Below are 19,198 nucleotides of genomic sequence, written 5' to 3' on the forward strand. Positions count from 1 at the left end.
ACAAAAGGTAGGAAAAATTACATCTTCCACTTTTTTGCAGAGGTAGGGGACAATGGATATGGCACTATACATACTGTCGTTATCTAATGACTCTGATCCACTCATTTTGGCTTAATTTTTTCCTTTTTAAAAACTTCTCAACACACTCTTAACCTAAACAAGTGGGTAGAAGCTCAGCGCCACAAAATGCCATCCTGAACTTTACAATGGACTTTTAGCCAAATACCTGAGTTCATTACCTGACTGTGAAGCAGGTCGAGGTGCTCTGGTCTGCAGCTCTGGGTTAGCACCAGCTGCTATCATGGAAGAAGATACATTTCCACCCTGGGACATCATAACAGCTGCAGGATTGTTCATCCTTATTAATCCTATTAAAAAAATTTGAAATCCATTAGTTTTTCTAAGAGCAGAATAATGACTTAGAATTATCCTCAAAATACACATTTCCATAGCACCTTAAGGTTAACCAAGTATCTTTTAAAAAAGAACCCTGCCCCAAAACAAAAGAACAACCCTATGAGGTAGGCAATATAAGTATTATATTACCAAAGAGGAAACTGAGAAGCAGAGAGAGGAAGTGACTTGCCAGAGGGCACACAGCTAATAGGTGTCAGAGTTAGGATTTGAACACAAGTCTCTCTATTCCAATTCAGTATTCTAATATACCATGCTGCCTCATTCAATTCAATTCAATTCAATCCAATCAACATTTATTAAGTTATGCACTGTGTACTATATGCTACTACTACATATTGTTCTAGGGATACTAAGGAAAAAAAACAATAGTCCTTGCTCTTAACAAGCTTACATCCTACTAAGGGGATAAGAGAGATACACAAATATATTATACAAGGAAAACTAAAGAGGAAAAAAAGCACTAACAACTAGAGGATAGTGGGAGGTCAAGAAAATTTTCATGGACAAGGATACCTGTGACGAACCTTAATAGAATAAAAGGATTTCAAGAGGTATAAATAAAAAGGGAGTACATTCTAGATATAGGAGATGGCTTGTGCAAATACAGAGACAGAAAATGAGAGTCAAGTTCAGAGACAAGCTATGAATGGGGCATAAAACCCATAAATACGGAGTAGTATGAAATTAGGGTTAGAAAGGGTGGGGGGGGCAGCTAGGTGGCGCAGTGGATAGAGTACCGGCCCTGGAGTCAGGAGTACCTGAGTTCAAATCCGGCCTCAGACACTTAACATTTACTAGTTGTGTGACCCTGGGCAAGTCACTTAACCCCAATTGCCTCACTAAAAAAAAAAAAAAAAAAAAAAAAGAAAGGGTGGTGGTTATGTGAGTCAAAAGAATGTGACAGATGCAAGGAACATGATAGAAGTAGAATCAGCAAGACTTAGCAACTGATGGTTATGGGGATGAGGTAAAATTGAGGATTACTCCAAGTTTGGAGATCTGGGAAAATGGAAAGGCCCGTAGTACTCTCCAAATCAAGAGGGGAGCTTAGAGGAGAGAAGGAGATAAGCTTGGAAGCCATTTTGCAAGGGGCTGGATGATCAAGTAGAATCAGCAAGCATAGATGATTCTTTCTCAATATGTGGCAAGAAAAAGGAAGCTGTAGGATGAAAGTTTAATGAGATGGCAGGGTCAAGTGAAGGGGTTTTTTTTTGAGTATTTTTGGTTTGGGGCAGGGGCTGGGGGGTGGGGAGAAGTTGTCACAGTATGGAGCCAATAGATAGGAAGAGATTGAAGATTAAAGAAATGATCTATGGGATAAGCTTTCACAGAAGAAGGGAGAGAAGAGAGGACCTACAATAGCTATAGAGGGGTTGACTTTAGCAAGAAGATTCACCTTGTATTCAAAGGAGAAGGGGTTGAGTAAAGATGCAAAGGAGTTTTAAGATATGAGATAAAAGAGCTGGAGGAGCTAATGGATCACTTCAATTTCCTCAGGATACTAAGGGGTAAAGACTACTAGGAGAGAGATTAGAGGAGCTGGAGGAATCGGGAGAGAAGAGAAAGCTGGAGCTACTGCAGAATCAGCTGGGAAAGAGAACCAAGACAAAGAATAAAAGTTATGCCATGCAATGAGGATCCAGTTGAGATAAGATAACATAAAATTGGAATGGACCCAGTTAGCACAGAGATGTAACTTTCTTCAGCATAATGATTGAGAGAACCAGGAAAAGGGAGTCAGTCAAGGATGGAAGACAATATATAGTTGAATTGATTAACTATAGAGTTAATAATGTTAATTAACTTAATACTATTAAGGCCAGAACAAGGATAATAACTTGGGGGAACAGAGAGAGAGAAGCAGTGGAAATTGAAGTGAGGATGAAGACTAGGAAGAGTGAGATAGAAATATAAGGCATACAACTCCAGTCACTTCCTATCATGTGCAGGATCAAATACAAAATTCTCTGTTTAGCTTTTAAAGCCCTTCATAAACCTTAACGACCTACTACTTCCCTTAGATGACACTCCACCTCCCAGCTCTCTCCTATGCACAGAGAAGATGTGCATCTCCCTCCTCATCTTCAACTCCTGGTTTCTCTGGCTTCCTTCAAGTCTTAGCTCAAGTCCCATCTTCTATAAGAAGCTGTTTCCAGTCCTAAATCTTTGTTCCTTCCCCCTGATATTATCTCCAATTTATCCTGTGAATATTTTATTTGGAAACAGTTCTTTACTTATTATCTTCCCCTTTAGGCTGTGAGCTCGAGGACACAGATACAGTCTATTTCATATGGATGGTGCTTAATAATTGCTTGTTAACTTGTCTTGATTATTTGCTAAAATTATCCCTCAAGAATATACAAGTAAAAATGTTTCACAGTCTCCAAAAAAGGGAAAGATTTACATAATATGATCCAAAGTGCAGCACTAAGAAAATAATATATGCAATGTCTACAACAATGTAAACAGAAAGACTTAGAGAATGATGCAAAATATGAGGACAATCCCTACTATTTGCTATACTGCAAATATTTTCAGAGTTTTTCAATGTATTGATCAGTTCTGTTCATTTTTTTTCTTTTTTTTAAAAAGTTATTATTTGTTATATGGGATGGCTAAGAGAGGAAGGAAAAGGGTACTGGGGGAAAGTCTGGTGATTTAAATAAAAGATACCAATAAAATTTATTTTAAAAAGAAAGAAAACAGTACATAGAGAGAATATTATTTGTTATATGGGGAAGAGGAAGGATAATGGGGAAAATTTTGGTGATGTCTAAAAATAAAATATATCAACAATTAAAAAAATCATAGATCCTTTGCATATTCACATTGTATAATAAATACTAATGCAGACACTTTGTAGTTGAAGATTAAGGTTTAAGTGCAATGGGAAAATTTCATTAGTCAATGCTCAGTTACCTATCACTAATGGAAGAAAAATAGCAGAAGAAAACTCTCAAAAAACATGAACTTCACTGCAAATGAATTACATGATTGACTTGGTTTGCTTTCTTTCCCCAAAAAGACTAGTTTGTTTCTGTCTGGGTTAGGTCAATATTACATTTAGTTTGGATTTCCTGAACATAACAAATTCACTGCAGATGCTAAAGACTGACAACTGGTCGTTTCTTAAATAATATATTGACATTCTGGAGGGCAATTTTGAACTATGCCCAAAGGGCTATGGGACTGTGCATACCCTTTGACTCAGTAATACCACTACTAGGCCTGCATCCTAAAGAGATCATAAAAAAGGGAAAAAAAAGGATTCACATGTACAAAAATATTTATAGCAGCTCTCTTTGTGGTGGCAAAGAATTGGAAATCTAGGGAATGCCCATCAACTGGGGAATGGCTGAACAAATTGTGGTATATGAATGTAATGGAATACAATTGTGCTGTAAGAAATGATGAGCAGGGGGCAGCTAGGTGGTGCAATGGATAAAGCACTGGCCCTGGATTCAGGAGGACCTGAGTTCAAGCCAGCCTCAGACACTTGACACTTACTAGCTATATGACCCTGGGCAAGTCACTTAACCCCCATTGCCCTGCAAAACAAAAACAAAAAATCAAAAGAAATGATGAGCAGGTAGATTTCAGAAACCCATGGAAAGACTTAAATGGACTAATGCTGAGTGAAGTGAGCAGAACCAAAAGAACACTGTACACAGTAACAGCAACACTGAGTGATGATCAACTGTGATAGACTTAGCTCTTCTCAGCAATATAATGATCCAAGACAATTCCAAAGAACTGATGATGGAAAGTGCTCTTCACATCCAGAAAAAAGAACTGTGGAATCTGGATGCAAATTGAACATACTATTTTTCCTTTTTTTGTTGTTTTTTGAGGATTTTCCCTATTGTTCTGATTCTTCTTTCACAACATGACTAATGAGAAATATGTTTAATGTGGATTGTACATATATACTCTATATCAGATTCCTTTCTGTCTTGGGAAGGGGTGAGGGAGAAAAATTTGGAACTCAAAATGTTATAGAAACAAATGTTGAAAGCTATCTTTACGGGCAGCTAGGTGGTGCAGTAGATAAAGCACCGGCCCTGGATTCAGGGGTACCTGAGTTCAAATCCAGCCTCAGACACTTACTACTTACTAGCTGTGGGACCTTGGGCAAGTCACTTAACCCCAATTGCCTCACCAAAAAAACAAAACAAAACAAAAAACTATAATACAAAAAACTATCTTTACATGTAACTAGAAAAAATACTATTAAAATTGGAAAAAAATAATATATTGACATTCTTTTCCTCCCATAAGTGACACAGCCAACCAAAAATGAGTCCTAGAGAGTTCAAGTTGCTACTAACAAAAAATACTTAATAGTGATAAATTAATTCTTACCTGGGCCACTTGCCATGGGAAATCCTGTCTCCATTCTAACAGAATTTCCAGGTCCCACAGGGCCATTCATTCGAACTTCTTGGCTTCGATTCTGAGCCAAAGCCAGGTTGATTGCACCTTCACCTGAAAAGGGCAGTCGGGTTGAAAAGAGGAAACTATTTCAATGAGAATAACCATGCTTCCCAAGTCAATTATGAGAATAAGCTGCATCTTTTCCCGACAAACATAAGCATACAGTCCTAATAGGCTAAATGTCAATCATTTCTATTGGCTATGATAGATTTGCAGTTATATGGTGCAGTGGATAAAGCACTGGACCTAAAGTCAGAAAGACTCATCTTTCTGAATTCAAATCCAGCCTCAGACACTTACCAGCTGTGTGACCCTGGGCAAGGCACTTAACCCTGTTTACCTCAGTTTCCTCATCTATAAAATGAGCTGAACAAAGAAATGGCAAACCATTCTAGTATCTTTGCCAAGAAAACAACAAATAAGGTCATGAAGAGTTGGACCTATACAAGGTAGCTAATAATACAAGGAATTCCTCAGTGAGAAAATTTTCTCTCCAATGCAGGTTAGCAACTTCTGGGCAACTTCCAGTCTCAGAGAGTTGCCAAGAGCAATGAGAGGTTAAGTAACTTGCTCAGGACCACACAGACAGTACATGACAAAGGCAGGACTTGAAGCCAGGTCCTACTGCCTTTGAAGTCAGCTCTCAAATCCACTCTACCATAGTGCCTTTATACAAGTTACTATTATATAGGAGGAAAGAATACAGTCTAGAATTCAGTATCATATGGCTCCTTCCCTGACTAAAGGGGGTTACTTACCAGAAGTACCGTTGTGTAGTAAAGCTACTTATCTCAGTGTCTTAGCCCTCTCCCAAATGGAAGGAACCATGTCTTATCTAAACTCTCTCTCCTATGGTCTAGCATGTTGCCCCGTACACAAAAGTCACTTATTAAATATTTATTATTGTTACAGAAAGCATAAATAACAAAGTCTCACTATAATGCAATGAATAGTAGATACCAAGGATGGGCGGTTAAAGTGATACTTCAATCCTAATGCTAAATAATACTTTCAGGAGAGGACAAAGTTAGAAAGAGTCCTCCCATGAACACACAATGGCTACACAGCACTAAATAAGGTCCTTGTAATTCTCCAAAGCAGCATGTGCTGAAATTAAAAGGGAACACAACAACCAAAAACTGAAACCTGAAAAGGTTACATAAATGTAAATACCATGAAACTTGTTCAAAAACAAGACTTAATTTACTATCTACCAAATAGACCAAAACATTTCAACAGCCCAGTATAGTGTTAAATGGCAGCTTTTATTAAAAATAAAAGGCAAAACATTAGGTCCAGCAATCATTTTAAAATGGCTTTTAAAATTAGTGACAGCACTGATGAGGATATGATATCCACAGTATACATGGAACTAACAGAAATATGTATGATGTAGGGCCTTAAGTGGTCAAGAGATATGAATGAATAGTTGTCAAAAGAAGTGAAGACTATTAACAACTTTATGAAAGACTGCTCCAAATAACCAATAAGAAATAAGAAATGCAAATAAAAAACTTAAGGTTTTTACTTCATACCAAATAAATTGGAGATCTTTTTTTTTTTTTTTTTTTTTGCGGGGCAACAGGGAATAAGTGACTTGCCCTGGGTCACACAGTTAGTAAATGTCAAGTGTCTGAGGCTGGATTTGAACTCAGGTCTTCCTGAATCCAGGGCCGGTACTTTGTCCACTGCACCACCTAGCTGCCCCTGGAGATCATGTTAAAAGATAGGAATAGTCTTAGAAGTACTGTAGAAAAAAAAAAAGCACACTCATATACTTTTAGAATCGTGAGCTGGTCTAACCATTCTGGAAAGCAATTTGGAATCATTCAAGAAAAGTCACTAAAACTGTCTACACCCTTTGGCTGTACATATATGCCAAGGAAGTCAGTTAGAAAAGCTCCATACATACTAAAATATTCAGAACAGCACTATTTGTGCTGCAAAGATTGAAAATAAAGTAGATGCTCATCAAACAGGGAAGAGGTAAGCAAATTATGGCATATGAATGTCATGGAATATTATGTCACAAGATATAATGCATAAAAAGAATTCAGAGAAGCATAGGAAGACTTCTGAAATGATTCAGTGAAGTAAGCAGAACCAGAAAAATAACTTACAAAATAAATATGTAAATAGAAAGAACAAAAAAGAGAAGAAAAGAAAGCTGAAAGGAGCTCGGCTCTAGAGAAGAGATGAGAAAAATACATCTCCCTCTTTTCTTTGTAGATATGGGGTACCATAGATATGGAATACTGTGTATATTGTTGGATATAGATGATTTGTTGTTTAGTTTTGTGTTTTCCCCCTTTTTTATTCTTTGTTACAAGGACTGTTTAGCTCACTGTGAGGGTGGAGTGTAGGGCATATATTTGAAAATAAAGATAATATAAATAAAACCTATCAAGAACAAACTAAAAAGGAAATAAAATTAGTGATAGGTAACAGGTAAAGCCACTAAGCATAAATTGCTCTGGGAGCATTAGAATGCCAAATTTCTAAACTTAACCCTTTCTCCACTAAAATATAAAATCGAAGTACAGCTGAAAACTTAAAGAAAGAAAAAAGATTTTTAAAAAAACGAAGTTACAGTTATGTGATTTTGTGAATTATAAGGGAACTCAAATATCTAGTCCAACTTCCTTCCCAGTATAGGAAGTGCCTCAGTAAATATTCCTGATGATTAGTCATTGACTTAATATCTTCAGAAGAAACTAATTTTCTAGGTGCTAAGTATTTTCTACGAATCAGATAAGACTCATGGATAAATTAATCCCTCCCTATGAAATTAATAGACACAAAGTATCCTGAGACCTTTCACAATCTCTCCATGTTGGGCATCAATGCACTGCTTCCCAATCAGTGGGATGCTTTGATGCATAAATAAGGTGGATGTATGGAACAGATTAAAGACAGTGTCAAGACTCGGACACATAAAGTGGTTGGGGTAAGAAGTATAGGTAAGGGGGCAGCTAGGTGGTGCAATGGATAAGTCACTGGCCCTGGATTCAGGAAGATCTGACTTCAGATCCAGCCTTAGACACTTGACACTTACTAGTTGTGTGACCCAGGGCAAGTCACTTAACCCTCACTGCCCTGCCAAAAAAACCCAAAACCAAAACCAAAAGAAGTATAGGTAAACAAATGACCATTCCCCACTGTTACCAGCAATTTCACAACCACGTCAGCTTTAAGTTGAAAAATTTCATATTATCTTCTGGCAAAAGTTTGAATTCTGGGTCCCCAAGGAAAAATGTCAAAAAGGTCTCCTTCCACCTTTTTCTTCTTTGTTCATTTCTAGCAGAGACAACCCAAACACAACTCAACCCAAAAAAGATCAACTTCTTATCAAGGGTTGGTATAGAAGGGTCTATCCAAAGGCAAAAGAGTTGAAGTAGATCAAAGCTTCTTAAACTGTGGGTGGTGACCCCATGTGGGATTGTGTAACAATGTGGGGGCCACGAAAAATTTGGCCAACAATAAAAGGTAATATATACCTTTTATATACCTATATTTTATACACATACACATGCACACACGCGTGCGCACGCACACACACAGATACACACACGCACACACACACACCCCTGGGGTCGTGTAAAAATTTCTAGGGTGAAAAGGGATAGCAAGTGGAAAGAGTTTAAGAAACCCTGAACTAGATAACCTTTCAAGTCTCTCCCAGTTCTAGAATTCCAGACAATCCTAGCAGTGAAAAACAATATCCAAATGAGATTTGCATCTTCCCTCCACCAAACTAGGAGCCAGATACCATTTTGTGGACTGAAAATATTTAATTAGATACTCAATGCTGAAGCAATGTTAACCCTTAGATTTGAATTGAATATCACATTTTTTTTTTAATCCAGAAAGGAGTAAAAAATCCATTTACCAAAGTACTATTGACTGACTTTTGTACTAGGAGAAATGGTCCATACATGAAACAAAGGAATTCCAAAGAATAAGACATCTGGTAGTTTACCCAAATTTTCTTTCCAGGAAAATAGCCCCATCTCATGGACAGAGAGAAGCACAGATTACTAGAGTTGAAAAAACATGTGCAACTAGTAATGTAGTGTTTGATAAACCCAAAGACTCCAGCTTCTGGGATAGGAACTCAGTATTTGACAAAAACTGCTGAGAAAACTGGAAGATAGTATGGCAGAAATTAGGCATAGACCAACATCTGATACCTTATACTAAAATAAGGTCAAAATGGATACACGATTTAGACATAAGAGGTGATACCATAGGTAAATTAGGAGAGAAAGGAATAGTCTACCTATCAGATATTTGGAAAGGAAAACAGTTTATGACCAAACAAGAGACAGAGTATATTATAAAATGCAAAATGGATGATTTTGATTATATTAAATTAAAAAATTTTTGTACAAACAGAAGCAACACATCCAAAATTAGAAGGGAGGCAGAAAGCTGGGAAACAATTTTTGAGGCCAGTACTTCTGATAAAGGCCTCATCTCTAAAATATATAGGGAACTAAATCAAATTTATAAAAATCCAATTCATTCCCCAATTGAGAAATGGTCAAAGGATATGAACAGGCAGTTTTCTGATGAAGAAACCAAAGCTATCTATTCCCATATGAAAAAATGCTCTAAATCTCTATTGATTAGAGAGATGCAAATTAAAACAACTCTGAGGTACCACCTGACACTTATCAGATTGGCTAAAATGACAGAAAAAGAAAATAATAAATGTTGGAGAAGCTGTGGGAAAATTGGAACACTAATTCATTGTTGGTGGAGCTGTGAACTGATCCAACCATTGTGGAGAGCAATTTGGAATTATGCCTAAAGGGTGATAAAGCTGTGCATACCCTTTGACCCAGCAATACCACTTTTAGGTCTTTTTCCCAAAGAAATCATGGAAAGGGGAAAGGGACCCACATGTACAAAAATATTTATAGCTGCTCTTTACGTGGTAGCAAGGAATTGGAAGTTGAGGGGGTGTCCATCAATTGGGGAATGGCTGGACAAGTTGTGGTATATGAATACAATGAAATACTATTGTGCTGTAAGAAATGATGAGCAGGAGTTCAGAGAAACCTGGAGGATCTTATGTGAGCTGATGATGAGTGAGATGAGCAGAACCAGAAGAACACTGTACACAGTATCATCAACATTGAGTGCTAACCTACTGTGATGGACTATATTCTTCTCACCAATGCAATGGTACAGAAGAGTTCCAGGGAACTCATGATAGAAGAGGATCTCCAAATCCAAGGGAAAAAAAAAAAAAAGAACTGTGGAGTATAGATGCTGAATGAACCATACTATTTCTTTTGTTTTGGGTGCTGTTGTTTTTTTTTTCTATTTTGAGGTTTTTCATCATTGCTCTGATTTTTTCTCTTATAACAGGACTAATGCATAGGATTAATGTTATTATGTGTATATATATATATATATGTGTGTGTGTGTGTGTATAGATATATGTATATGTATATAGATAAATAGATATATAGATATAACCTATATCAGATTACCTGCTGTCTAGGGGAGGGGGGAGGGAGGGAGAAAAATCTGAAATTGTAAAGCTTGTATAAACAAAAGTTGAGAACTATCTTTACATGTAACAGAAAAAATAAAATACCTTATATGTTAAAAAAAGAAAAAGAAAAAACATGTGCAGTAAGAACTTCTCTTCCTGAAATTTGTAGCCATGTAACCCAGTTGGCTAAAATATGGTATTAACAAAGCAAAGAAAGTTACTTTGCTCTCTGTTGCACAGAGTCAAACTCATGTTGGTGTTTGGGCTACTAACTAGCTATATAACTGTGGCCAATTGTGTAAACTCTCTGAGACTTAGGTTCTTCTGTGATAAAATAAAAGGTTTGGATCAGATGATCTCTTAAGTTCTCTGTAGCTCTAAAATTTTTGTGAGTCAATCTAAGGTTTTTAAAGAAAAAGAGAACAGAGAGAAAGTGAGTAGAATAACCAGTGCAAATCCATCTTCCAGTACTAAAAAACAATGTTCACATCATACTGATGACAAAATAAATAGTATTAATTTTGTGTATCCTGGAAGTACATGTTTACTAGGGGCTGTTAGAGGGATACTCTGACTTGTCTACTGAAGGCTTATAAAAGTACTGACATTTTTAGCAGAAACTGTCTGAAGATGTTATTAAATAGAGAGTATGAAATTAAGTAATTGAATTAAAAGGAAAAATCCTCAAGTTTCTACTGCTTTCCAAGAGAAGGAAGGAAACCATGAACATATTAATATATTAAAGCCAGGGTCTTTTCAATAAGTACCCTAATAAAGTTATTAAAGTACTAGTTCTCAATCTTTAGTCATAACTCAAGGTCAGGTTGCCGAGAAGCTATAGCAAAGCTATGAATGATCCTTAGAAAAAGACTGTTTCCCAATGTTAGGCCAAACATGGATTAGGGAGGATAGGAAGTGATAACTTTAAGGACGACTCTCCCACAGCCATAGACAATAAGATGGCAACACCTCATCCTATTAGCACAGCAAAAGTGGCCGCCACCATCTCTACTATTTGTCTGAACACCCTTGGGCATCATAGGGCAGAGAGAAGGGGGAGCAAGTGGTGTAAAGTTTGCTGTACACACATCCTAAAGTTAAAAAACTATGTTTATATCATGACAACCATTGTTATATCCATGAATTTCATCACTCACAAATTCAGTATAGTTGGATCCCAAAGGGGACTGGGTAGCAGAGTGACAAGACAGCACCAACCTCAACCACTCTTCCTCTCTTAGCTGCTAAAACAGGAAACACAGATTGGTTTATGATCTGGCTATCATTCAACAGGCCTAACAATTATATAACTTTAAAATATCTATAAAGCTGCTCCAATACACAATGCAGGCTTTCTATTTCTGGTGATTCCTACCACTGCCATAACTGAAACTATCTACATGAGCAAATGGCAGGGTGAGATACCTTCAATCTGAACAGAGAGAATTCCTAAGTCCCGGAGTTGCTGATTGTTGTTCTGAGCCAGAATTCGTAACCGCTCTGCAGCTTCCCGGGGGATGCTAAATGTAACACGGACACTGTTCCAAGGTTCCACCTTCTGTACTTTGAGCTTGTTGGATTCTTGGTTAAAAGAGAAATAGAAAAGAAAAAAAGTGTGTCAGTCATGGAAAGGAGCTAAGCATGCTCTTCCTAGCCATCTCCTCACCATGGTGCCTAGACTCTAATCATAATCATCTTTGGCTTGCCACTGCAACCTTGGATTCTGCTTGTCAGTCTCTTGACCCTAAGGTGTGAACACCTGCCTCTCTTGTCTGGAGTGAAGCCTCCACATAATGCTGTCTCATGTGTACACCCAACCCTCCCTTTCCAGTTCCCCTTTACGGTCTGTCTTTCCCCATTAGAAGGAAAACTCTTTAACATCAGAGACTATCTTGCTTGCTTGTATTTGTAACCCCAATATCAGCACAGTGCCTGGCACACAGAAATATGCTCTCTGTCAATCTGGGTAAGTAAGATAGCTTCTAACACCTCTTATGTTAAGCTACCATCCTTTTCTGCTAAGCTTTACCATAAATCTTCACGGAAGTACAGAAAACCTCAGGGGCAAGAAAGGTTAAAGCATCACAATATATTACCATTATGATACTCAAAGTAGAAAAAGTAAGGCCAAAGGGAAGGGACTGTCCCAACAAACTGTTAGAAAGCTTTGTTACTGAAGAGTTTGACTTTACATTTCTTAAGTGCAACCTTCTCCATTAAGAAGTCTTTCTGGTGGCAGCTAGGTGACACAGTGGATAAAGCACCAGCCCTGGATTCAGGAGGACCTGAGTTCAAATCCGGCTTCAGACACTTGACACTTACTAGCTGTGTGACCCTGGGCAAGTCACTTAATCCTCATTGCCCCGCGAAAGAAAGAAAGAAAGAAAGGAAGGAAGGAAGGAAGGAAGGAAGGAAGGAAGGAAGGAAGGAAGGAAGGAAGGAAGGAAGGAAGGAAGAATGGTAAATAAAAAGTAATTTTCAGAGGATTACTGGGGATCAAGTACTAGAAGGAATCAAGATGGGCCCTTTAAGAGGTGTCATTTAAACTGAGCCCTGTAGGGAGCTACGAATTAAGAGTCAAAGGTGAGAAGCAAGTACACTTCAGGAGGAGGTATTAAAATAGATGAAATATCCCAAATAGGGAATGGCTGGTTTGGCTGAAATAGAGTGTATAAAGAACACTGTATAGAAACTCTACAATGGAGGCCGAATGCAGGACATTCAATGTCAAACAAGAGTTGTTCATATTATTTTATCCTAGTGGCAAGAGGGAGCTACTGTAGCTTCTTGGACAAAGCAGTGATATGCAGGATGGATAAGAAAAGGGAGAGACTAGAGGCAAGGAGACCACCTTGGAAATTACTAAAATAGTCTAGACCAATAGGTGAGACAGGACTGAATTTGAGGGGTGACCATGTGTGAGTAGAAGAAAGGGGATAGATGTCAAAGAAGTTGTAGAGATAGTATCACCAAGGCTTGCTAACTAATTGGATAGAAGGCATGAAAAAGAAGAGTTGAAGATAATTCCTCAGTTACAAACCTAGAAGGATGGATGGTGGTACCTCCAACAGGAATAGGGCAGTTAGGCAGATAAAAGAGTTTTAAAAACAAGTCCTGCTTTGGATACACTGAGGTTGAAATGCCCATGGGACACCGAGTTGGAGATGTCTAAAAGGCAGTTGGTTATGTACCACTGGGATTTAGGGGGAGACTAGGTCTGAATATACAAATCTATTAATCATCTGCATATAACATGAATCCACGGAAGTTGGTAAAACTATTGGGAATTATTCCAAATTTGTGAAATTTCATTGTAATGAAGCCTATAATACAGCCTTAGCTCAAGACTTAGGACCAGGAAGACAGTTTGAGTTTTGGCTCTGCCACTTACTAACTACAAAAGTCATATTGTTGTTGCTGTTGATGATTTTCAGCTGCAAAGGGTCTTAGATGTCAGGTAGTACAATTGTCATCTAGTAGATGAGGAAACTGAGAAACAAAGAAGTCAAGTGACCTACCCAAGGTCACAGAGATACCAAATAACAAAGCTGGGATTGAAATCTAGGTCCTCCAACCCTTAATACAGTACTTTTTCTACTGCACAATGATAAGATCCTGGGCTAGTCATGTAACCTTTTTAAGTCTTAGTTGTCTAACTGGTAAAATGGGGATGATCATGACTATGCTGCCTACCTTACAATATTATGAGGAAATCTCCTTGTCTTCTGTAAAGCAATATGTTATTATTGGCTTATTATTAATTAGTTAATAATTATTAAATATAAGTTGTTAATGAAAATTAAATGAATTCAAATTGAGTACACAAATTGAGGAAGAGGTAAATTTTTTTTTTCTTTTTTTTTTTAAGTGAGGCAATTGGGGTTAAGTGACTTGCCCAGGGTCACACAGCTAGTAAGTGTTAAGTGTCTGAGGCCGGATTTGAACTCAGGTACGCCTGACTCCAGGGCCAGTGCTCTATCCACTGTGCCACCTAGCTGCCCCAAGAGGTAAGTTTTAAAGGGAGTAAGAGACAGATGGTGAAGGAAAAAAAGTGACTTCTAAAGAGAAGTTAGAAACAAGTAAGAGTGTGTGAATATTACATTGAAGTGACAGTGCAAAAGTAGAATTGATAAAAGATTAAAACCTTCTTCACCCAACAGTAATGAGAACTGAGGTTGGCAAGACGAAATATATTGGTAGGAGTCCCAGAATGCTAAGTTCATGAATTTAGATTCAATACTAAGGAATAACTCTCAAGTGGGAAGTGATAGATGGGAATGCCATCATGGTATAATGGAAAAAGCACAGGGCTAGAAGTCAGGAAACCTGGATTCTAGTCCAGAATCTCCACTACTTCACTGCATGACTTTGCCAAGTGATATCCTTTCCCTGGACCTCAGTTTCTTCCTTTCTATAAATTGCAGGCATTGGATTAAATGGGCTTTGAAGTTTCTTCCAGGTTTTAAATTCTGTCACTCTCAGACTCTAAGTCCCAATTGTGAATGGAAGACCATCTTACCCCTAGCTCTGCTATAGCTAGTCCAATGGGAGCTCTGATAAGGATAGTATATTATAATGGGAAATCACATTTCAGATTAAGTGTTGAGCTTGACAACTTCTAAGGTGCTTCCAACTCTAGAGTTCTATGATTCTTTGAGGAGAAGAGATATAGTGGAGCTGATTGAAGAGACTGATGGGGGAGGGGGGGCTCTTGGAGCGTCTGGCGTTGAGTCTGCTGGGGCAGGAGAAAAACTCAGGCAGAAGGGGAAATGACCTTCCTGTTATTGGTTCCAAGACTTTAAGAACATAAGTCCTTTCAAAAGCATTAATCCAACTCTTCTGAGAAGAGATCAAAGGTTTTCAGAGATATCATACATATATGCAAATGTAAAGGTCATTCAGAAGTAGGGGACTGTCTAAAAGCATTTCCTATTTTAGAACAAGCACTTAGACCTAATGCTATCATTTTAAATTTAGTTACTTTGTAATATTTCTTAAAATTACCAAAAAAGGGGGGATTATATATTTTATTAAGTCAGCAAAGCAATGCCAAATGCACCATTCTAATATGATGTAATAGCTACTTCGTGAATAAAAAGGTTCTTAGTATATACTGATAAATGTGACTTACAAATATATGGTTCTGAATACATACACTAAGTAAATGCTAATAAGTTGGTTTAAAACATCCAAATTCCTTGAAAAAAGATTTCTTCTCCATAGAAAACAAATTACACTACAGAAAAATTATTTAATTCAGACTACAACAAATCAGAATTTGGGGTAATTCTGAGAGAACCTACACTAAAGTCCACCTTAGCACTAGGGTGTTAATGGTATGGACAAGACTTCTGGGAAAATTTTAAGGCATTAAGAGGACAAACTCTAGTTCTAGTCTTCTTTAGTACTTATGTGTAGTTCTATGTATATAAGCTAATTCCTAATCATTCTTATCTAATAAAACATTTTCTAGGGACATTAGGCAAAACTCTAAGTCAAGTTACAATTCCCTATTTGAAAATAACATACCTTAACTTCTTTTTAAAGTTCTACAATTCAGGTTTTTTTACTAATCCAAACAATGTCCCAACCCCAGTCACTCCTATATTCCTGCCAATAAGGTTTGACTATATATAATTCAAGACAACCACATAAACACCAGAACAGACACTTAAAGCTGATTACCCATGTGCAAAAGACTGGGAACATTCTCCAATATAGTGTCCAATTTCCATTTCAAGTCTGTATCATCTATATTTCCTTTGAAAGCCATAAAGATAGTAGAATCCCCCAAAATACTGTCATGTTTTGAATCATCATCTTCCAGTCCAGAGTCAAAATCCACCTCTGAGTCTTCCATTGTTGGTGAGCACAAGGAAGTATAAATATCTTCTAAGTTTGGAAGGTCATCCAAAACCATGGTGATTGATTATTCAGTACAAACACACCAAGCAGACAGTGAGGCAACCTTTTAAAAGAGAAAAAAAGATGAAATTTTTCATTGTACATATATTACAATGTGTGCTTATATAGATCAGCTGTATTCCATGGTATTCTGAGAGGTGTAATTTTTCAATCAATAAGCCCCGCCCCTTGGGGCAGCTAGGTGGCACAGTGGATAGAGCACCAGCCCAGGATTCAGAAGGACCTGAGTTCAAATCTGGCCTCAGACACTTGACACTTACTAGCTGTGTTACTCTGGGCAAGTCACTTAAACCCTCATTGCCCTACAAAAAAAAAGAAAAGAAAAAGAAAAGCCCTGCCCCCCCCCAATAATTTAAAAAATTTAATTGGAGTATCCCAATAAACATAAAAAATAACAAAATTAAAAACAGGCATATATAATCCCTCCCTATCAATAAAAAATAAGAGGACTATGGATATGGAATACTGATTACATATACTATTAGTTTACAAAGTTTTACTTAAGTTTTCTTTGTTACAAAGAGCCCTGGACCAGGATGCTGGCAAATGAGCAGTGTAAAAAGCAAAAGGCATCAATAAAACTTTTAAAAGAATGCTTTAAATTTAATAAGAACATTTCCTTTTATTTCCATTTCATGTTACTGTCAGATGCATATAGCATATGGGGCAGGAAGGAAGGAATGGTGAGAGGATAAATGCAAAAAAAGAATTAAGTTCAACTCCATAAATATTTATTCAGCACTGATCATGTGTTTAGCACTGTATATTATCTAGGAAATACATACACAGATACATATCTGGAAGACCAATCTATTTCCTTTCTTCTATGTCCATAAATTATACCAAAAAGATAAATATTATTTACTGAAGAATGGCTAGAGAAGGTGATTCAATAACACAATGAATTATCCACAAGTGGCTAAGTCTCAAAAGTTAACTTTGTGATTTTTGTTTCCTTTTGTGAAGGACATCCACAAGGACAAAAAAACAAACCTGCAATACATTTCAAAATGTCTTTAAAATACCTCTCCAATTGAGCATTCTGTGGGAGGGAGGGAAAAAAAGTACTGCTTGATCATTTTGAAAAACAAAAGTTGAAAGAAACAATGAATATGATGTACAGAAAAGCATAGGAAGACTTATATGAATGGATGCAAAATAAACAACCAAGAAAATTATATAAATATTAACTACAATGGTGAAAATGGGGAAAAAATTGAAACTCAATGCTTCAAAATTTTATGATCAAATTTGGCTCTGAAAAAGAGAAATGAAAGAAGTCACTCTTTCCTACTTCTTTGAAAAGATAGGGGTTTAAAGGTATATAATACCAAGCTTTTAAAATATGTTGATTAGTTTTGCTTAACTTTTATTCTTTGTTTTATATGAAGTATTGCTGTCTGGGAGAGGGAGAGAAAGAGACATGCTAAGTGTAAGTGATGAAAAAATAAAATTTATTAATAAAAATTTACTTTAGAATGCAAAAAATAAAAAGTTACCTAGTATGTCATACTTAGTAGTCATGCCAAAGGCTGATGACCTTATTCTAGAAGAGTGGACCCTCAAAGCATTAGGATTTGTATTACATTTGCAAACATCATTCATCAAAAGATGCCCAAAGCTATTGTATATGATTACCATACATATGCCTTGAATAATACCCAAACATATAATAAAATTAAATATAAAATTAGAATGCACCAAGTTTTATCAGATAATTTTTTTAATACTACAAATTTGTTAATTTACTACATGCTTTTAGTTACCCGAATATAATCAAGAAAAAAAATCTCCTTCTTCAATACAAAGAACATATGATTAGGTCTTTTAAAAAAAGTTATTTTGTAGTTTTTTGGGAGTAACCCTTTAACATACATCATGTAATGTTTATATTATAGTCATCAATGTTTGTGTGTTACCAATTCTCTACTACACCTGTTAGCTCTATGAGAGCAAGGACCATGCATCATCTAAACAAGGCAGCATCTAGCATACTGGGTATTCAACAAATGTTCAATGAATGAATGAAAGAACAAAAGAATAAATTTAATGATTTGATCTTGTTTTTTAGGTATATATTTCCTGCCAGCTTTTGAAGGTATTTTTCCAAAAAGGGATTTCCTTACTGTTGAAGAGTCTGTAGTTGAATTGACTTTACTCACCTTGAGGCATTCCAGAAAGGATAAGAGGTCTTGCTCATCAAAACTTACAAAAGCATAACCTCTCAGTAGTTGGACTTAGAGATTCAGAGGTGGTAGGGTCATGACTCATGGCTGAGGTGAAGCTAGCAGATGAAGCCCTGATCAACAACTAGGGAAGCATGATTTTCCAGTTACCCATCCCAGCAATAACAATAATTAGATGCAGTTCCCTATAGGTACTAGTGAATTTCTTTGCTGGACTCCAAAGACTACAGTTATTTCTTATATTTCCATAATTATTTCTTCTATTTGTATATAGTGCTTTACAATTTATGAAGCACTTTTGAATTCATTCTCAATTATCTTCATGACAGTCCCGGTGAGATAAACAGGGCAAGGATAATTATTCCACCTTCTACAAATGTAGAAAACTGGGCTCAAAAAGGTTAAATTTCTAGAGCCATAAACATAAGTGGAAGAGCCAAGATTCAAATCAAATCAAGGTCTTCTGACTCCAAGTTTAGGACTTTTCCCATTCATGAAGTAACTCTCATTAGTCTTTGCCAATAATCAAAATCAGTAATTTAGCTGCCATCTTGACATTCCAGAGCCACAGATAATGAAAAATGAAGTCAGTTATGATTCAGAGAATTTAGAGCTAAATGAAAATTTTAAGTCTGAATTCCCTTCTTTTATAGATGAGGCCCAGAAAGGTTAAGTGATATGACCAAGGTTATACAAGTAGTAAGTAGCAGAGCCAGAATTTGTACCCAGG

General features: G+C 36.8%; 1 protein-coding gene across 1 annotated transcript in view; it reads right to left on the reverse strand.

The window, feature by feature from the left end:
* NCOA6 (nuclear receptor coactivator 6) overlaps window positions 1-19,198 on the reverse strand; it is a 74,849-nt gene that overhangs the window by 35,180 nt on the left and 20,471 nt on the right. The window contains exons 4-7 of the mRNA XM_043982995.1: window positions 16,043-16,325; window positions 11,783-11,938; window positions 4,780-4,902; window positions 240-368 (exon numbers count right to left, since the gene is read on the reverse strand). Of these exons, the coding sequence (XP_043838930.1) occupies window positions 240-368; window positions 4,780-4,902; window positions 11,783-11,938; window positions 16,043-16,277 (643 nt within the window). The 5' untranslated portion in view covers window positions 16,278-16,325. The remainder of the gene's footprint in view (window positions 1-239; window positions 369-4,779; window positions 4,903-11,782; window positions 11,939-16,042; window positions 16,326-19,198) is intronic.

The sequence above is a fragment of the Dromiciops gliroides genome, chromosome 2, assembly GCF_019393635.1.
Source record: "Dromiciops gliroides isolate mDroGli1 chromosome 2, mDroGli1.pri, whole genome shotgun sequence".
Lineage (NCBI taxonomy): Eukaryota > Metazoa > Chordata > Mammalia > Microbiotheria > Microbiotheriidae > Dromiciops > Dromiciops gliroides.